The sequence below is a fragment of the Psammomys obesus genome, unplaced genomic scaffold, assembly GCF_907164565.1.
Source record: "Psammomys obesus unplaced genomic scaffold, mPsaObe1.curated_primary_1811, whole genome shotgun sequence".
Lineage (NCBI taxonomy): Eukaryota > Metazoa > Chordata > Mammalia > Rodentia > Muridae > Psammomys > Psammomys obesus.
The window spans coordinates 8,396,563-8,416,365 of record NW_026596085.1 but is presented as its reverse complement, the minus strand read 5'-3'; the positions used below and the strand labels follow the sequence as shown (position 1 = coordinate 8,416,365).

The following is a 19,803-nucleotide window of genomic DNA, read 5'->3' as shown; positions in this document are numbered from 1 at the left end:
TGCATTGGCTGTGTCCTTGCAGGTGTGAGGATGTGCATTGACTGTGTCCTTGCAGGTGTGAGGATAGACATTGACTGTGTTTTTGCAGTTGTGAGACTATTGTTGGATGTCAGTGTGCTCGCAAGTGAGAGAATGTATGTTGGCTGTGCGTGATTACCACACCATTAAAAAAAAACAGATTTCTCTTTCTAGGGCAGTTCTCTTTTTCTTAAAATATAAAACTATGATTTTTGTAGAATAGGTCATTAACAAGTGTTTAGATTTATGAAATAACATTTTTTTTTCCTAGAAAAGAAACTTTCCTGCTGGACAATCCTGAGATAGAACAGAAAGAGAAGAATTAAAGTCAAGCAAAAATCCAGCAGAAATTTAGATATTTCTTATTGTTTCAAATGTCACTGGCTATCTATTTTCTGTTAAATAAGAAAATGAAGGTTGTCTGGAGCTATGGAGAAACAGTGTGGAGTTGATAAAGGAGGTTTGAAAAATCACCCTGAGAAAGATTAGAATGGAAGGTCAATGCAATTAGATCAAAGACAGAATTGGAGCTTTGAACCCTACTACATCTGGGTAAATGGTTACACTTAATCACCTCCTTGATGTTACACTCCACCAGCTATCAGCTACACATAACTGCTGCTTTTTTTTTCTTCTTCTTCTTCTTTATCCTGGCAGCAAACATGTAGGAGAAAAAAAAATGGTGCTTTATAGGTGATCTGGCTTCTTCAGGAAACTGAAATCACAAAGTGGAGAGTGCACCAGCCCGAGGTGCTACTGAGCAAGTCAGCACTAGTCAAGCCCTTAAACATTTGATGGTGGCAGTGCCGATAATTATTCATATTGAGCACGTACAGCAGCAATAAGCCTTTGTTGTGTTGAGTAGGTTGTGGGAATGTATGTGTGTGGAAGGGATTGCCTGCAGGATGGAGTCAAGTACTCACACATGTGTATGATGTGGAGGCCAGAGATGAACTTTGGATGTCTTTCCTCAGTTGACTATGCACCAACTTTATGTAATATTTTTGAGACAGTGTCTCTCACCAGCCTGGGAGCCTGGGGCCTGAAAATAGGTGGGGCTAGCTAGGCAGAAAGCTCCAGGGCTGGGTTCAGAGGTCATTTTTACTTTCTGAGTTCTGAGGGTCAAACACACACACACACACGCACACTCACAAGATTTTTAGTAGAGTCACTTTTCCCCAGAAAATATAATTAATAACAACGATATACAATAAAGTAGTAAGGTTGCTCTCATGCAGTGTGTTGGTGTGTTTGCAGTTTCCTGAATGGCAAAGATCACTACCTACGGGGCTTCTCTTTCTCCTTTCTAAGGAGATGTTGAGAACTCTGAGGCTAATGGGAACCAATGGAAATTATATGAATTAAGTCATATCCAAGTTTTTCTTGAACTCTAAAACCTATGGAATTCAATTTTTTTTTTTTTTGGTATGTTGTTCCAGTTCAAAATGTTTAGCAGGGACCTCAAAAAAATATTGTCACTGCGTGTTTTCTTTAAGAATGGGCCTATTGGTTAAAACTGGATTCTGCAGTCACTGGTCTAATTTGTACCAACATTTCCAGGCAATGCTGAAGGCTCTGTATAGTAAGTTCAGCTTCCCTTACGTCTCTGAGGTTTTACATGTCTAAAGGAAAACCACTTAATATCACATCCGTGGTGTCCAAGTTCCACACAGGAAGCCAGGAAGCTAGATCAGGTTATCGAACATGAAAATATTGCCTTAAGTGATTAAAAGTTGTGTCTTTCTCACAGTGTTCCCAACATGTTTGTGCATGCAAAGCATTTCAATACCTTACTTGATGTTCTAATATTAAAAAATTTAGACTCAGGTAACTAAAATGATGCCTTATTAAAACCAATATCAATTTAAACACTGAATGTTAGAGAATTAGTGTTAGTTGCATGTGTGAAAATATAGTTTGTTTCTGTTAAAGAGGATGGCCCTTCCCTGAGATTCAAACTGCAGCTGTAAAAAGTTCTTGAGGTGCTAAGTAGTGCTGACATCATCAGTGCCCAGCACTAGGGGGAGTGATGCTAGATAGAAGGAAAGCCAGCAGGCACTACTAAACAGTGAGGTAACAGTTTCAGTGAAACGTTCATGACATGTGTGAAATCAGTTGTTGCAGGTAGTAACTGTACTATTTTTTCCCTCTTCATGTGTTTTAAATTTAAAAAGGAAAACCACTTAATATCACATCTGTGGTGTCCAAGTTCCACACAGGAAGCCAGGAAGCTAGATCAGGTTATCAAACATGAAAATATTGCCTTAAGTGATTAAAAGTTGCGTCTTTCTCAAAGTGTTCACCACGTGTTTGTGCATGCAAAGCATTTCAATGGCTCTGGATGCCCAGGAGGTAGCTCAGTGCTGACCTCCTGCTATTAGCAGAGCCATACAGTGCTGTTAGCATGGGAGGCTGTCTGTGATGAGCCTGTAGCTAGCTGTTGTCTAGAAAGCCAAGAGCAAAGAAAAAAAAAAACTTCGGTCATTTCTGTTTGTGTTGACCAACTACATGCTTTAAATAACAGGCCTTTTCTCAGCCTCGTCAATTTCCAGGAAAGCAAGCAAGCTTTGTGTTCTACCCTGCTACCTTTTTCTTTATGAGTCGATTTGTTCATACAGCTCAGTGGTACTTTAATATTTTTTATTTAATTCAATGATTTTTGTCAGTTGGTTTATGATGGAGGAAGAAGAAGGAGAGGGTGTTTTTTACGTTGAAAGTCTTTTTGATTTAAACTTGGGAGGCTTCTGAGCGGCCAACCACATATATGCACTGCAGTATCCCCGAGCTCTGCTATCACAATTTCCAGGATGTGATTCAGCTCTCCTCATCTGAAGGGAAGAATTCGGCGATTCAGCCAAGCTGTGGCTTTTAGCGAAAATAAGCGAACATTCGCATCTAATTTGTGGCTAGAATGTGCTGAGGCCCATGATCTTCAGTTGCTTTGTAAGCGTTCCGTCAACCACCAAGAACCACAGCTTCTCCCGAGGATGGAAAGTGTTAGCTACCATTGTAAAGATGTCAGAAAATATCCCCTACATATTCTAATAGAAAGGATGTGTGTGTTTCCCTCTTATCTTCTACTGCGGAGTTCCACATTCACACCTTGAGCAGAAACAGCAACAAGGCTGCATGTTGACATTCTTTTTTTTTTTTTTTACCTTTTTATTAATTACACTTTATTCACTTTGTATCCCCCCATAAGCCCCTCCCTCCTCTCCTCCCAATCCCACCCTCCCTCCCCCTTCTTCATGCATGCCCCTCCCCAAGTCCACTGATAAGGGAGGTCCTCCTCTCCTTCCTTCTGATCTTAGTCTATCAGATCTCATGAGGAATGGCTGCATTGTCATCTTCTGTGGCCTGGTAAGGCTGCTTGCCCCTCAGTGGGATGGTGATCAAAGAGCAGGCCAATCAGATTGTTGATATTCTTATAATTCTTGCACAAGCCTGTTGCTGCCTACTCAGGCTCTAAATAGTTAAGGCAGAGCTGATTCTAAATTTGCTTAAAATTATGAAAGTTTGTAAGTGTATGAAATTCTCAAAGTATTAATAGAATGTTTTATTGTTGTTTTAAAAGTTGTAGAAGAACTTTTTCAAAGATCCAATGGCTATAAATTTGACAAATAGTTTAGGACATAAAATAGTTTGTGGTTTTTAATTTTAATTATTTGTGAAGATATGAAAAATTTTCCTATCAGTGTTAAGCAAATGACTCTATCAATAGTAGTGTCTCTTACACAGGGAATTTAGAAGCAGAGGACAGCTTTTTATTACAGAAAAAGAATATCATAACTGTCATCTGAGAGGCTTCATCTAGCAGATAATGGAAACAGATGCAAAGACCCACAGCCAAACATTAGGCAGAGCTCAGGGAGTCTTGTGGAAGACTTAGGGGAAGGCTTGAGGGTGCTGGAGGGGTCAAGGACACCACAAGAAGACCTACTTAGCCAACTACCAAGGGCCCATGGGGGCTCATAGAGACTGAACCACCAACCAAAGAATGTGCATGGACTGGTCCTAGGCCCCTACACATATGAAGGTGATGGGCTGCTTAATCCTTAAGTGGGTCACCTTAAAGTTGGAGCAAGGGCTGTGTCTGGCTTGGACTCTGTGGCCTCCCTCTGGGTCCTGTTTCCTTAGCAGGGCTGCCTTGTCTTGCCTCAGTGAAAGAGGTGGCACTTAGTCCTGATGTGACTTGCTGTACCAGGGTGGGTTGGTACCCGGGATGGGGGGGGGGGGGGGGGGGGGGGAGGGGGTGGGGGAGGGGGGGGGGGAGGGTGGGCCGGGGGGGGGAGAGGGAATGGAGTTGAGATTGGGATGTAAAATGAACAAATGAATAAATTAATGAAGAAAAAAGGAAAAAAAAAAACAACAAATACATCACTAACTGCTCACTAAGACTGACGAATACTCAATGAAACCTTGCTGAGTAGCTGCTACCAGAAAAGAGTGGAATGAAATGCACTGTCTGTCTTTATATGTTTGCAAAGTCTGGCGTGGTACATAATAGGCATTCACTAAATGTTGTGCATTGTTAGAAAGTAAAATCCTAGCTTATTGCCACCGGCAAAATTCCTTTACATATACCTAAGAAGTATCTATCCTGGAAATAGTCATGAACAATACACAGATCCTTGTGTAACTTAAAATTTGCTGACAAGTTACATTTCAGTGGAATCACCATCCATTTTGATACTTCTGTAAGCTTTTAGCGTCTTTGTAAGATGAACTTTGGATTTGATCAATTTACTCAGTTTTGCAAAACTGTCTTAACAGTTTACAGCCAAGAAACATTTATTTACTCACAGCGATAGCACTAAGATCCTTAGACACTGGCATTTTTCTTTAAAAGAAGGAAGTGAAATTAAATGGATTGAGTACGTTATATTTAGGAATATGTATGTGTGTACATATATGCACGGAATAACAATTAGTAAAAGGGAAAAAAAAGCCGTGGATTTGAAGGAGAGTGGGGAGGGGCACAGGAAAGAGCCTAGAGGTAGAAAAAGGAAGGAGGGAATACTGTAATTACATTATGATAACAAAAATAAAAAAATAAATATGGAACTGATAAACTAGCTTCATCCTTGGCTTCCCCTCCGTGTTGCTCTCTGACGGAATGCCAAAGACAGCAGAGCCGAAAAGGCCTGAAGTTTGCTTTCTTTAGTTTTCGATTGGAAAGCTAAGGCCAGAGCCGAAACCGAACAAAGACAGGCACTTGGCGTCTTTCGCAGACGCTTCTCAATAGGAGAAAGCACGGTAGCTCCACATGCTGTGTGGTTAATGGAAACACTTGCCGGCTTTTCCTCGTAGCTCGATGCCAATGGGGAGCTGCTCATCCGAAATGCCCAGCTGAAACACGCGGGAAGATACACCTGCACCGCACAGACAATCGTGGACAATTCCTCGGCTTCGGCGGACCTTGTGGTACGAGGTAAGAGCTGCCAATGATTCAAATGAAAAGAAACCCGAAGGCATCGGACGTGCGTAATTTGAACACTGCCCTGGTAACTCTGGATAGTCACGTGTTCTTGTGTTTATAGTTCAGTTCCGTGCTGCAGATGCTTTTTTGGCTTCCTCCCCACAGCTCAGGATGGTTATGCCAGACAAGTAGTAAAAGCATTGATTCTGTTCGTGTCGCTGGCTACGTGTCTTTTCAGTGTTATACCACAAGCCTCTTACTGACCATGTTTAAAGCTAAGCAGCCACCAAGCGTCTTATTTCCTGCTAATGCTTTCCAGCGTGTGGTATAGCACAATTACCTTCTTAGTTTAAACGGAAGAAAATTGCCGGGCATTGCTTACCTTAACCACAAGTGTGATATATTTGTCCTGTTTATTACGTACTTCCTGCCACCGCTTTTGCTGGCATAGGCGATGTAATCGAGACTGTGATGGGTTATGTGTGCATGGCAAAAGTAGTCTCGTTCTCCCTCTGCTGTGGAGGAGGATGGCTTGAAAAGAGAGACACCTGTGGCCATTCAGTCACTGGTTTCACCGCGTGTGCAAGAAAGATGTTCTTCCTAGCTCCACTCCGAACACGTGTGTGAGTTGGCTGCAGACTCCTCAGCTTCATGTCTTCACACGGCTGGTAACCAACCCCAAACATCCAGCAGTTCACAAAGTGCTTTGCTATTTCCACCTGCCTTCTCTGACTCCGTCTTCCTCTAATGCTCTTTCTATGCTATTTCTTGCCCAGTTTTTAGCACCCTTCCTGGCCTGCTCACGTATTAAACAGTTTCTAATCTCTCTGTCCGTATATGAGCTCTTCTCTGAACCTACACGTTTACACCATCCTGTGCTTACCTGCATTAGTGTCTATGAAATTCACATGCATTTGGCTAATACTGTGTAAGTTACATAAGCCTTTGGAATTTTTATGACTCCTTTGCTTCTTAACATTTTATTATTATTTTTTTAATTTTGTACTTTTTACTCTTTTAACCATTGGATATATTTAAGTGCCTGATTTGTCTATTTTTGAAGGTGAGACAAATACTCTCAAATAAAATATCTGTGACTTGTTAGAGTGAATACTTTTCCAGGTACATATAAGTGATTTTCCCAGTCTCCACCTGTCTGTATTCCCTTCTGGAACAGTGAAAACTCATGGCCACACAAGCCAATGCTGAAAACTCTTCAGTCTCCTGAAGCAAGGACCTGGCTGAAATTGCTTTATTTAAGGGAACTTGTTCGTTCATTCCACAGACCATCTACTGCAAATGAATAAAGAAAACCCCATGTCCACACAATCCTAACTTCACAGAACTTCATGTGGCTTCAGCCTTTCCATATAGAATGTATTGTCATTTGAGACAATGACTACCTTTAAGAGTTATGAGAAGAAAAAAAAAATTATTTTATGCTCCTTTCTACCCAGACACTAGCTACAAGCCCATTTTCAGCAGAACCCTAAATAAGGATCTGATTAAAATCACTTACCTATGAGAAGAGTAAGAATTGATGTTACACAAGGGTTCATGTAACAATGCATGGACACCAGTGTCCTCTTAATCACAAAAAGCTCATAATGATGACACGTAGCACACACAATAAAGGTGTTTTATGTACACATGTTTAGTAATTAATAATATACCCACTGTGTATATTTTGAATACCCCAAACTAATAAAAAAGATGCTAAAATAGGTAACATAAGAAAATTCAAATTTAAAACAGAAACCTTTTCTTATAGCAATTTTTGGTTCTAGGGAGAAATGAGCCTGACAAGAGTCTAGCGAGTACACTAAAGAGACACATGATACAGAACTTGAGGCCCGGACAGTGATCAGATGCCATGTAGGGCAATGAATGATGCTGCTTACTCCATGAAATCTTAGTGGCAGCCACTCCAGTAACAGATAGGCGTCCATTGCATATGCCAAAAAGCAGACAAAGCCTGAGTTCTTCGAGCTTATTTATATAACAGGCACAAACTAAATGTTTGTAAGTGTTTTATGGATTTGGATTAGAGAATGAAGGGATAAGCAGTTCTCTATATTGTGTCTGATAATGCTGATGATGATCTTATTCACGTATCCATCTAATTGTACTTCTGTATCTTGTTGGGGAAGTCATAAGCTGTGTACTCATTTCATGGAAAGGTAAAAAAAAAAAAGATAAACTAATAAACTTCAAATAATGACACAAAAGGCATCGTTAGAATATAAATTTGAATCAGGCATGATAGCACATGCCTTTAATTTCAGCACTTGGGAGGCAGAGGCAGATGAATCTCTGTGAGTTCAGGAATGGCTTGGTCTACATAGATTATGAACACCAGTGTGCACTCAACATTTTAATAACAAACACCTATTTCTCAAAAATAGTGGAGTGTATAGTAGCCCGCTGTCACCTGAAGTTTTGCTTTCTATGGCTTCACCTACCCAAGGTCAAAAACGATCTGAATGTACTAAGTGGATAACTTCAGATATGAGCAACTCATAGACTTGAGCTGCTATATTCTCCCGGGTAGCATGATAAAACCACATGTGTCTGAGTCCACTTTTCCTAGATGTAAGTCATCCTTTGGTCAGTATGTCATATTGTATAGCCTGCCCACCTGGTAGTGCTTAGTAGCCATTTCCTATACTCAAATAATCCTTATCTTACTTAATAGTGCTTCGAAAACACAAAGTTTCATCATACCCTAACCTTATTGTTTAGTGTTAGTTCTTAATCTCTTAGAATTTCTAATTCTTAAATTAAACAGTGAAAGACACACAGAACATGGAAAGACACACACAACAACATCTCACATATGTTCATATGTTCCTCATACCATGAGACCGACATCACAGCAAATGGAAAGCAGCACCCTCCGGACGTAATACCTCACGCTAAGCCAATTTTGTAAAGGTTTCACCACCAGGAAACCAAACTTCCCACGCATAAAGCCTCAGGCACCCAAACAGTCTATAGCCCAAATCATAGCAGCCTCTCAGCAAATAATTCAGGAGAACGTAACACTGGATCCATTGCATGGAACTTTCTGCTCAGAGAAAACTGTCCTCCTGCATGTTGGTTAGGCCTGAGGGATGAGGACAACAGCAGCTGTTGACTGAAAACCACTCATCAGAATGGCACCAGCATTTAGGTATGGCGCATCATCTTTTATAAAACCCGAGCTTCTATAAAAACTACAGCACCTGAATTTTATATAAAATTTTATATAAAATTGCTTGAAGAAGAGACCAGAGAAACATTGTACAGAATCTGACCCACAGACTCTGCACAAACTGGAAATCAGTGCTCATATAGACCTAGAGTTTTCGCTCTTCCAAAGTTGCCCTTTCTGTAAGTTCTGTCTGTCTATATTGTAAATATCCCTGCTAAGGTTTTGTGCTTTGTGCTTTAAATAGTATGGTCCCAGAAGTTCAATACATAAAATTCAAGAGGTGGATAAACTCTGACAGAAAGAAAAGATTACTCTGAGACAGAGTGTCTTTGAGTCAGCTCTCTAATGACCTCAACAAACTGATAAATAAAATATGAAATTATGTAAAAACAGACACACGAAGTAACTAAGGAAGCATGTGGTGATGATAGAGTCAAGAGGAAGAAATTAAAAGCAATACAACTCAACCCCCAATTCAGAGTATAGTGATTAGAGCTTAAATCATGCTAAAATTATGAAATTATTCAGACTCAAATGGCACTAGATGATAAACTATGAAAATTCAGAGTAAGAGGAAGCTGTTTTAAGCATGAAAACATAATTGATAAAAATAAAAATCCAATAAAAAATGAGATAGCACCTCAGTGACAGATGAGGGATGTAATGGAAAGCTAGAGATTACATCTGGTAAAATCGTATTTCAGCTTAGAGAACCAAAAGTAAGGCACTGAAAAGAGATAAAGACACTGAATACATAGTAGAACCTGTGGCATCCATCTCTGGGTGTAGATTCCTGGGGAGCTGAAGCAGGAAGATGACTCAGACTGACAGCTTTGACACCAGCCTTTCAAATATTGCTAGACCAAAACTCAAGAATTTTTAAGAAGACACTGAGGATATAGTGGGAAATTCATGTTTTTTAGTGGAATTAACAGGGGAAAAAATAAATAAAAAAGGAGAGAAACACATTGTAAAATATGGTACAGACAACACTGGGAAGCAGGATTCCTTATGTTTAGGAATTACAGAAAATGAGTAAAAGTAAGTAAAATTTCAGAAGACCAAAATAATAGATGCAGTATTGTACAAGGAATACCAGTAAAGAAGATCTTCTTTTGCAAAGATACTGCAGTGCATGGACAGAAGAATACTTGACAGCAATAATAAGGCTACTGGGGATGCTGGCCCACAGAATGGCCTCCAGTGACCCTGGTTCCCTGGCTCAGCAACCTGAATGTAACCCCTGTCATGCTTGTTTACTCTGTGAGTCAGCAGAAGGGATGTTTCAGGATCTGCAGGAAATCACATCCACGTATTGCTGCACCTACTCAGCTGCCAGCAAGTCTCAGTCCGGGGGCAGAAAGCTGCTGTATCAGAAGCAGGACTCAGCAGCCTCCCGGAGAGGTCCACAAGACGAGGAAAATACACTTCCCCAGTGCCCCATGCTGACTTACCAGAGATTGGAGTGAGCCATCTAGGGCACAAGGGCATATGAATGTTGTTGGCATCTTGATAGTAGCATTCAACTACCAAGAGAAATTGATGAAGAAACATTCATCTTAGACATTAAAGAATGATTCATCCACCAACACCGTGAGAGACAGGAATGCTTCTCCTCTTTAAGCTACTGGGCTTGGGGATAATTTGTTATCCAGCAATAGAGGGCTAATACAACAATGGAGTATTCCTGTTAACATGGTGGAAGAAAAACAAACATCTACTCTGCGCTTGTCTACACAATGAGGAAAAAGACAAGCAGACACAGTTCATAGCCCAGGAAACCAAATAACCCAATATGAAACTGGACAAAGAATGTGAAGAGGCATCTGACTGATGAGAACATGTACAAATTGCAAACAAGCGTATGAAAAGTTTCTCACTTGAGGGACCACGAGGAAAACCCAAATTGGAAATCAGTGATGTATCAAGGCAGACTCATCAAAATGACCATAATTAAAAAAAGAATGCAGACACTGAATTGTTTGCATCTGATGGCAGGAACTGTCAAGTAGGCAGCTCTGCAGAAGACAGTGACTCCAAGAACACGGATGTACTAACCACATGACCTGGCCACCAGGTCTAAGTGTTTATCCCGCAGACATCAAAAAAAATTGTGTGCTGATAAGATATGTATATGTTATGAGAAAATGAACAGTATCAAAAGAGAACCACAGAGGAACATAAATATATGTATACAAATCCATTCATAATACCAAAACCTAGAAACAACCTAAATAGTCTTCAGTAGTTGAATGGTTAAAGAAATGCAGTGGGGTACGACTCAACTGTAGACTTGTAGTGATTGGATTTATTAAAGAGCTTGGACTGATCATTCAGCATCCTCAGAATGTATATATCAATGCTCTTGAGGGTCAGGTAGCTGAGAATGATGAGTGGCCCTGGCCTTACGAGTGCCACACCAGAGACCTATGGCGAAGCTGCTCTGTGTTTTGACAAGCCCATGGGTCATTACATATTGCTTCAAGTGAGTGAGTGAGGTTTGTTTGAGAGTCATCCCTGTGAGTATCTTTAGGGCAGTGGGGATTAGTAAATCCAACCTTATTTGTTAACAGTTGCTTTTCTCCTTACTGCAAAACAAACAAACAAAAACATAAAGGAGCAACATTGAAAGGGGGCGGGTATTTTAGTTCACAGTTCCAGGGTACATTCTAACGTGGTAGAAGTCTGTACTATTGAGCATGGAAGGGGCAGTAGTAGCAGCAGGAGATGGCTGGTCACCACATACCCACAACCAGGAAGAAGAGAGAGAGGAACACTGGTGCTCAGCTAACTTTAGAACCATGGGATGGTGCTGACTTCAGTTAAGGTACATCTTCCCAGGTAAGCCTAGAAGCTTTGTATTCCAAGTGAGTCTAGGTCTTGTCAACTTGACAGCCAAATTAAACCATCAAAATGCTAATTAGGAAAAGGTTAGTTCACCATTTTGTTGTTGTTGTTGTTGTTGTTATTTAGGATTTAAAATGGTGAATGGGTGACCCTGTATATTAGTGAGAGCAATGGGGCTCAAATCTTTAAAATTTTATAGAATTCCTTGATCTGAGTAAAAAAAATAAATAAATTTCTGTGGTACTTGGCATAAATATTCAATTGTCTTCAAGATTGTTTTACATCTGATTTATCATTCTTAAGTAAGCAAGTATAGATTTATACTAAAATTATTATTAAAGCATGGCAAACCAAAATTATCAAAAGGAATTTATAAACCAGTTTCATCATCAGGAAGTTCGGAAGAAGAGACACAAAGTCTTCATGTAACACACATGTCAAATGGGAATGCAGTTATAAATGCAACTTCATACTCAGGTGTGAACGTGACAGAGAGAGATAGAGATAGAAAGAGAGAGAGAGAGAGAGAGAGAGAGAGAGCAGGGACAGAGACCTAGGCAAGAGGTAAGCATGTAAAGGCAAAGAGATCAGTGTCCAGATACTCAGAGTGAAATGAAAGATGGAGCTTTTCAAGTATTTGGGGCAGAAAAACACACATTCACCTTGGATTCTTGGACGGCAACCTAAGCTTTCCACTTGCTTTGGCCAAGGAAATCTTGCCACAGAGACAGGCTAAAGGTTCTGTCTCATCAGCCCTGCAGCACTGAGACAGCAAAATGGTCCCTGCTGCCCACACTGGCTGGAAGGAGGACCAACTAGACGCCATCCTGAAGCATTTTGACCCAGCTCAGCACTAAACCACAGCTACAGTGACTATTAATAGCGAAGCTGGCCCAGAAGTTAAGCATTTCCCTTTCTTCTGAGAATCAACTAATTCAGGACAAGAAAACACTACTGAGACCAGCTCTGCACAGTGGTTCCTACACACGCTGAATTTTGGAAATGAGTCTGGTCAGAATAAGCACAGAATGTAGAAAATGGCTGGCTATTTAAAACTGAGATCCTACCATTCTACTTTATTTTTCTCAAAAACTCAAGGGAAGATAACGTTTCCTAGTGCTACTGTGATTTATAATGCACTGATGATGTGAAATTGTTCTTCTCAGTATAAGTTGAATGAAAATGGCTTCCGTTCAGTCTCTGTCCTTGAGAAACTGGTCTGCTGTTGTTGAACTGGAATGTCTCATTTCTCGGTGGTTAATCTGTGTTCAAAGCTTCCTTTAAAAAAATAATCAAAAACCAAAAGCAAGTAAACAAACAAAATAAAACAAAAATGAAAACAAAACAACAAACAAACAAAACAACCAACAAAACGAGTCAAGACACTCAGGGACCAGTGAGTGTTCAATCTCCACTGTAGGACTCAGATGTGTTTTACTTCTGTGTGTCCTTACTGGAAAGTAATGCCAAGTGTAGATGAGCATCGTGCAAATTGTATCCACTTTAGAGTAGGCACAGAGGATAAGTGGCCCCTAAAACTCTTGTAGGTAAATAAAGGTCTTCTTTAGAAATAATTTGAATTATGCTGACAAATAATCGTTCATCTAACTCCATTCTTTCTGTTATGATGATACAGACTGGGAATGTGAGATAAAATGTGAGATACATATAAACATATATATATGTTATATATATATATATATATATAACATAGTTGAATGTATTTGGTTCCATGGTATATTGTGGATGTATTGTGATGGATAGATTATGCAGCATGTATCAGATGCTATGGAATATAGGTACTTAGCAGAAGAGAAAGGTTTGAATCAAGACAGCATGGTTTCAGCTACCAGTGTAGACTGATTATTGTAACACATTATTATTAAATACTATTATTGAATATTATTGGGACACTGATTCAAATACAGTAAGATAAATAACCAATGTGAAAATTCAAAGGAAAGTTCTTTTCTATTGTTTTAAGCATTTCTTCTATAAAAAAATAGCCAAACATATTTGACAGCTTTGTTACTGCCCATATGATCAATGCTTGGTTGGCCTAATAATAAAGGGAAATTCTGAATATTTAAAATAAACCTTTCAGCTATGCAGCTCAATATAAACACAATAGCAGGAATAGTAAATACGCTGTATCAGATTTTGCTACAGATTCATTTTATAATCTCCCCCTTGGCTCCTAAACACTTAACTTAAAATTTTATCTGTGCTTTCCTGCAATTTTTGCCTTATTCCGTATTGCTTGCAACACATAACTCATACAGTTTAAAGTCATGAGTCTCAAAAGATGGGCCTTCAGGTGCGAACATACACTGTTCTTGCGGAGGACTTGAGTTTGATTCCCATGATCCATGTTAAATGTCTCTTAACATCTCAGTACTCCTGTTCATGGGGCCTCTGTCCTCCTGGGGCAGCAGCACACACGCGTATCACCACATAGAGACATGTACACATACACATAAGGAAAAGAATAATTCTTTAAAAATAAGCATTTAAAGTGAGGGAGGGAAATGGCTCAGTTGGTAAAGGGCTTGTGGATCTCAGTTCCGTCTTCAGAACCTACATTTGTAAATCCAGGGCTGGTGAACTGTATGTGTTCTCTCAGTGCTATGGAGTTTCCAGGGTGGAATCCTAGAGTTCACTGGTCAGACTGTCTGTACTAGTTTGTGAATTCCAGGCCAGTGAGAGACCCTGTCTTAGAAAATTAAAAATAAACAATCCTCTCTATTCCACATATACAACACATCCACACACACTCACACACATACACATACACCACTCACACACAATTATTTAAAATGTTTCAAATCACAATGTACACATCTACACAGTTTTCGTATAAAATTTCCCGCATACTCTTCACAAAATTCTTGTGATGGGTAGTGCTGGGACCATTAATCTCATTCAAAAGTAAGCTGGCCATTTTCCCTTGAAGCTTTTAACATTCTTTCTTTGCTGGCAAAAGGAGTTTTTAAAAAGTTTCCCAGCTGTAGCATTATAACGCCAAGACATAGCAGATGCTGATGCTCTAAATTCAAGTACTGAATTCACCTTTCTCCCGTATATAACTTTCCCAAATATACAAATCAAATAGTGTACTTCTGGAATGTTCATCTCTATCAAAATTGAGATACATCCTTCGTGTAAATTTAATCAAATTATTCCCCCAAGTGTTATGAGTAATTAATAATCCTAAATTAAGATAAATAGATAGCATTAGGTTATTTAAAATGATAATTTCATTAACATCATCTCTCTTCCATTCATTTTCTCAAACAAAAAGATCAGCTTTATTACTGAAAATCATCCACGGAAAGTCATAGCCATGCAAAAGCATTTTCCCTTGTGGAGTCTTAGCTGGAGTCTGCCACTTTGAAAGGAAATGCATTTCTGTCCTGGGGATGCTATCTGCATGCTGGTTTCCACCAGTCACCTCCCTTCAGCCTCCCTCCTCTGGCCCCGCCCCTGGGAAAAGAAAAGCTCTCTCTCTGCTTCTTAGCTACACCAAGCCCGGGAGGGAAGCTGGATAAAGCCTTTACCAGCTTATCATCAGTGTGGGACGCTACAGTGCTGGTTTAGTGCTTCTGATCCTCTAAAACTCTAGGAACTCTTGCTGGCATTAAATGATCCATGCTCTTAGGAAAAGAAGAAACGTCAAAAGTTTGACAACTGATTCCAGGACTTTTCTTGGTGACAACAAAGCAGCCTTTTCACAGCTGACGGCCCCACTTTCTCTCAAAGTGACTTTAGGGTCCCACCAATGTGAAGTTCACTATTGGGATGGGGCTTCACTTTAGACAAGAACAGTGAGACAGCTTTCAGATTCTTCCCTGCATAGAGCTTCCTCGTTATGAGGTTCACCGCACATCACATTCTCATAATTGCAGATCCCAGCGTGACTCCCAAGCTACTGTTTCCCAAGAAATAAATCAGTTCAGTGCAAACCGCCCAGGGCTCTCTGTCAGTAGTGGTCATGAGTGGAACTTTGTGGGCCTTTCTAGGTCACCCCTCGAGCACCATCCTACTGCTCCAAAGGGCACTGGAATTCACATGAGAGTAACCATGCTGAAGGGGAAACTTTAAATCCAACTGGTTTTTTTAGAAAATCTACCTAGTGTTAATAAAAGAAAAAAGTATGTAGTCCTTGTGAGAACATGAGAGACAATGTAAGGGGGAAGGCTCAGATGCAGACTCCCTGCAGGAAGAGGAATGTGGGACGGGCAGGGATGGGCAGAACAGCAGGTGTCCTGTTAAAGTCAGGAGAACAGCGCCCAGGTGGCTGCTCTTTTGCCTTAGTTTTGAGGCCAAAAAATACAATAGCGAAGAATGCGCTGTGTGTAGTTTTCAAAAGTTACAAGAAAGATTTCAAGTGTCTCCTCCAAAGGTGAACATGTATGCTTACTGTCTTCTGAGTATCACATGATAGATACGTGTGCTGTAGCATGGCCCATAAAAAAAATGTAGATTTTTAAAGGCTGAGTATAGTAAAAATAAAGTGTATACATCTTCTGAATTATTAAAAAATTGTTTGTGGCAAACCAGAGGGCAGGTGTCCTCTGTGGATGTGGAAGAGTATATGTTCCATGGCCCTGAAGAATAAGCCTCTGAGCAGCAGCTCCCAGCATTCCTAGTGCCTCTCAAGGAGAAAGCTGCATCTACTTTCCAAGCATTTCTCCAGGTTAAGGGACTGTTCTTGATAGGAGTAGCTAGGTTCCTCCGATGCCTTGGATTTAAACAACCTACAACACAAAGTATCTTCCTCAGTGTTGAAGACACACCCTATGTGATCGGATCCAGCCTCCACTTTCCACACTTCCCACCTCAAATCAGAGAGAAGGAACTCTGCAATAATAACTATAAAGTAAATTAATATACATGTAGAATTGTTAAAAAGCTTGTTATTAGGTAATGGAAAAGCTTTGGACCTTTGGCATCAGGCAAACAGGCATAAAGTGTTCAGTTCTCTGACTGAGAAGAGGAGGCCGCAGGCTGTCCAGTCAGTGAGTACTAGCTGCTAAATGCACAAAAGAAAACACCAATACAAATTTTTGAGTGTTTTTTTTCTTAGAAATTAAATCTACAATCTATTGCTATTACTTTTTTTTTTTTTTCTTTTGTAGTTGTAAGTCTTCAACACTTATTTGTTAGTAAGCAGACTTGGACTGGACAGAAAGAAATTTAGAATCCAGGAGTTCTAGCTTTCTTTTCTCCCCCTGACCCCTTTCCTTCCATTATCTTTCTTTGGGGCTTGTGTGTAAGTTCAGGCTTTTGACAAGGGGTCCTAGTTACACCTCTCGTGCTTGAGAACATCAGTGCTGAAAAGGAACAGAGGGTCACTGGACCAGTGTCTGTTGTGTCAGCCTCTCTCCTTTGGGCAAGCATCCTTGGTGAAAAGACAGCTCTGTAAGTCATGATTTCACCCATTAAGGAAACATGGCAAGTCCCAAAGCAAGTGATTTCCTGCCCAGAATTGGGCATCTGGACACCCCCTTCAGCCTTAATCTTTCCTCTTGCAGGTAAAAAGAGAAAAGATGGAGAGAAAAACATGGTGGACCCCTTTCTCCCAGTCTGTGCCAGCCTGCCTCCAACATGGTGATCGGAACCCTCACCTTTTGTGTGAAAGCCCCCCACCCTCACCCCGGAAAATACCATGCAGTGCTAGAGCTGGCTAATTAACTCAACCTTGTAGCCTTTGCAATTCCATTCACCAACCTAGCTCTTGGAGGATGTTTGAGACTTCTTAACATGCTTTCAGCTGAGAGGTTTTACAACCGTGGTCTAGCTTCACTAACACCTGAAAACAATGCCTAGCAAACTAACCTAGGCCATCATATACTAGCCCAGTCGCCATTCCATGTTTCCTGTCCTGTTCTTCTTTGAGAATATCTACATTGGAGGTTAGCTCATTACCCAACAAAAGCTAAGGAGAACTGGTCACATATAAAACAGGAGTCCTGCTCTTAAGTGGACTGCTTGATGTATCACAGCTAATAATGTGCTGCTGTCAGATTCCGCAGTCATTTAAATTGGGGTGCAGGCTAGGGAGGGGCTGCACCACCAGTGACTTTCTTACCACGCTGCCTTTCACACTTTGGAGGGACACTTGAAAAGCAGTTGCAAGAAATCAGTCAGACACCATGACCTTCAAGAGTCTGTCTGTAAGCAAAGGCTGGGCTTGGAGAGCGAACTTGGACAGTATATGTAGCAAGACTGGCAGGAAGAAAGCTAAGTCTTCGCCAGTGTGCTTTCCCATTAAAGTGTACTGACTCCCACCACCGTCGTTCATGGCCTTCTCCTTCAGGAATAAGGTTGGGATTTGTATTAGGATTGTGCTCAAGTGAGGACTGAAATGGAATACGCAATTCTTCCTGGGCCCACTTAAACTCTTTATGTTTTCTTTATTTGGAGAGACATACTTAAGATTCTTGTTTTTTTGTTGTTTTTCAAAAGTTAATTTTGCCCTTCTTGGTTTTATGTTTAGCAATAACGTTTTATTTAGTACTTTCATTTAGTGACCCCAGCAACACCATCTGAGACAGGAAAAACTCTCAGGAACCATTGAAGGATGTGCATATTACACGTAGATAATTACACACGGATGGTTAGACTGATAACAGTTTTCAAAGGACAAAGACCTATGACTTACTCATATGCATTCTTTATATTTCCTAGTCCTGGTTGGCACAAGGAATTATCTACATCAGTTTCTATTTAAATAAATATTTAAAATTATTTTGAGCTTTTTTCGGTATCTGTAAACATTACCATGGAAACACACGTGAGTCACCACTGTGAGGATTCTCTTTTATAATCTGTATCTGAGGCGATACCTCCAAGACCAGATAAGAAAACAAAGAATGAAAATTCAGAAAGAAACCAGATGACAGGAAAGGGTGCATGTTTGTGTTTAGGTGAGCCCGCTCAGTCAGGTACCTGTGCTGCGAGAGAGGGGGTGAGGATTGAAGAAAAAAAGTCAAGGTGAGACGACGTTAGGACTTCAGCAAAGACTGAAGCGAGTTTATTTTCTACAGGCTCGTTTATATCTACCTAAGAAATGCTGACAGTGTAAAGCTCACAGAATAGTCAACTTCCTTATTACCCAGAATAGAGGTACAACCAAGAACAGACATTATCTGACTTCCTTAATCAGAAATCTCTAATGGTTCAAGAGGAGGCCAGCATGAACTTTGTGCTGATTGAAACATTTAAACAATAACTTCCTTAAAAACAAGTTCTCTGCAGATTTAACAAGACAAAGGTTATAAGGTTAAAGCTGCACACTAGAAATCAATGTGGAGTCAACAATATGCATGGCTTTCCACATTTAAGCAAAAAAGTTTTCTTAGCTCCATTGACTTCTTCTTGCTTGAGTCTCATAACTAAGTGGGATAGAAGTTCACTCTTTTTAATCAGTGTCAAATGGTGATCGCTATTTATCTCCACATAGCTATTGTTCAAACTTAAACAGTAGCATACCAAACTGATATGATATTGTAGCATTACAAAGGAACAATTGTCCTAACAAATTTTTCTGATACCAGCAGGCAATAATCTTTCTAGACCAGAATTCTTTTATAAAATACACAGATGTTCCCTGTAACAAGCACTGGGCATTTGCTTCTTTCTTTATTTACTTTCAGTCTATGATTTAGAGGTAAAAAGGTAAAGAAGGTGAAAGAAAATGTGGATGTGACAAATGAGATGCTCTGCCACCCCACAGATGAGAGAGAAGCACTCTGGGCATTTCCATAATTCATTCACTAGTTAATAGAACTGAAACAAGCTTCAGTGTTCATTTGTAGACTCCCAGAATCTTGACATTACCCCAGCAAGGAGTTTACTAGCTATGATTCATGTTTGTGGAGTGATGGCTCAGAGCACACTCTGTCAACAACCTCTGAGGTCACTGCTTAAAGCAGGGAAGAAAGAAGATGTGGAAGAGGAGCAGGAGGAGTGGAGCCAGGGATAGATCAGGAAGGACAGTGTTTGTCCACAGCTCTATCAGAGCACAGCACAGGAAGATGCTCCTACCAAGCAGACGCTCAGTACATTTGCTATTCTGGCATCATGTGGCATCATCAGGAAACAGAGATCAATCAGCCTGTCTGTAGAGATGTGACATAAGAGCTCAAAACTAATGCAGGGCAGAAGGTTGAGGCAAGGTTGTGAGGTGGCTGAAGTAAGATACAGATGAAAACCAGAAAGCTGTGTTCATTAGCTTTATCCTCTTCTCCATTCTACTCTGTCTTTTTCTTTGTATTTTCCTTCCTTCCTTCCTTCCTTCCTTCCTTCCTTCCTTCCTTCCTTC

At 40.3% G+C, this 19,803-nt stretch overlaps 1 protein-coding gene across 3 annotated transcripts in view; it reads left to right on the top strand.

Moving 5' to 3' along the window:
• The window catches only part of Cntn1 (contactin 1), a 301,145-nt gene that overhangs the window by 213,777 nt on the left and 67,565 nt on the right, over positions 1 to 19,803 (top strand). For 2 of the 3 annotated variants that reach the window (XM_055626902.1, XM_055626903.1), the window contains exon 15: positions 5,329 to 5,449. In XM_055626902.1, coding sequence (XP_055482877.1) covers positions 5,329 to 5,449 — 121 coding nt within the window. Of the gene's footprint in view, positions 1 to 5,328; positions 5,450 to 17,011; positions 18,312 to 19,803 lie in introns of those variants that run through there. The other variant, XM_055626904.1, reaches the window with a different exon arrangement.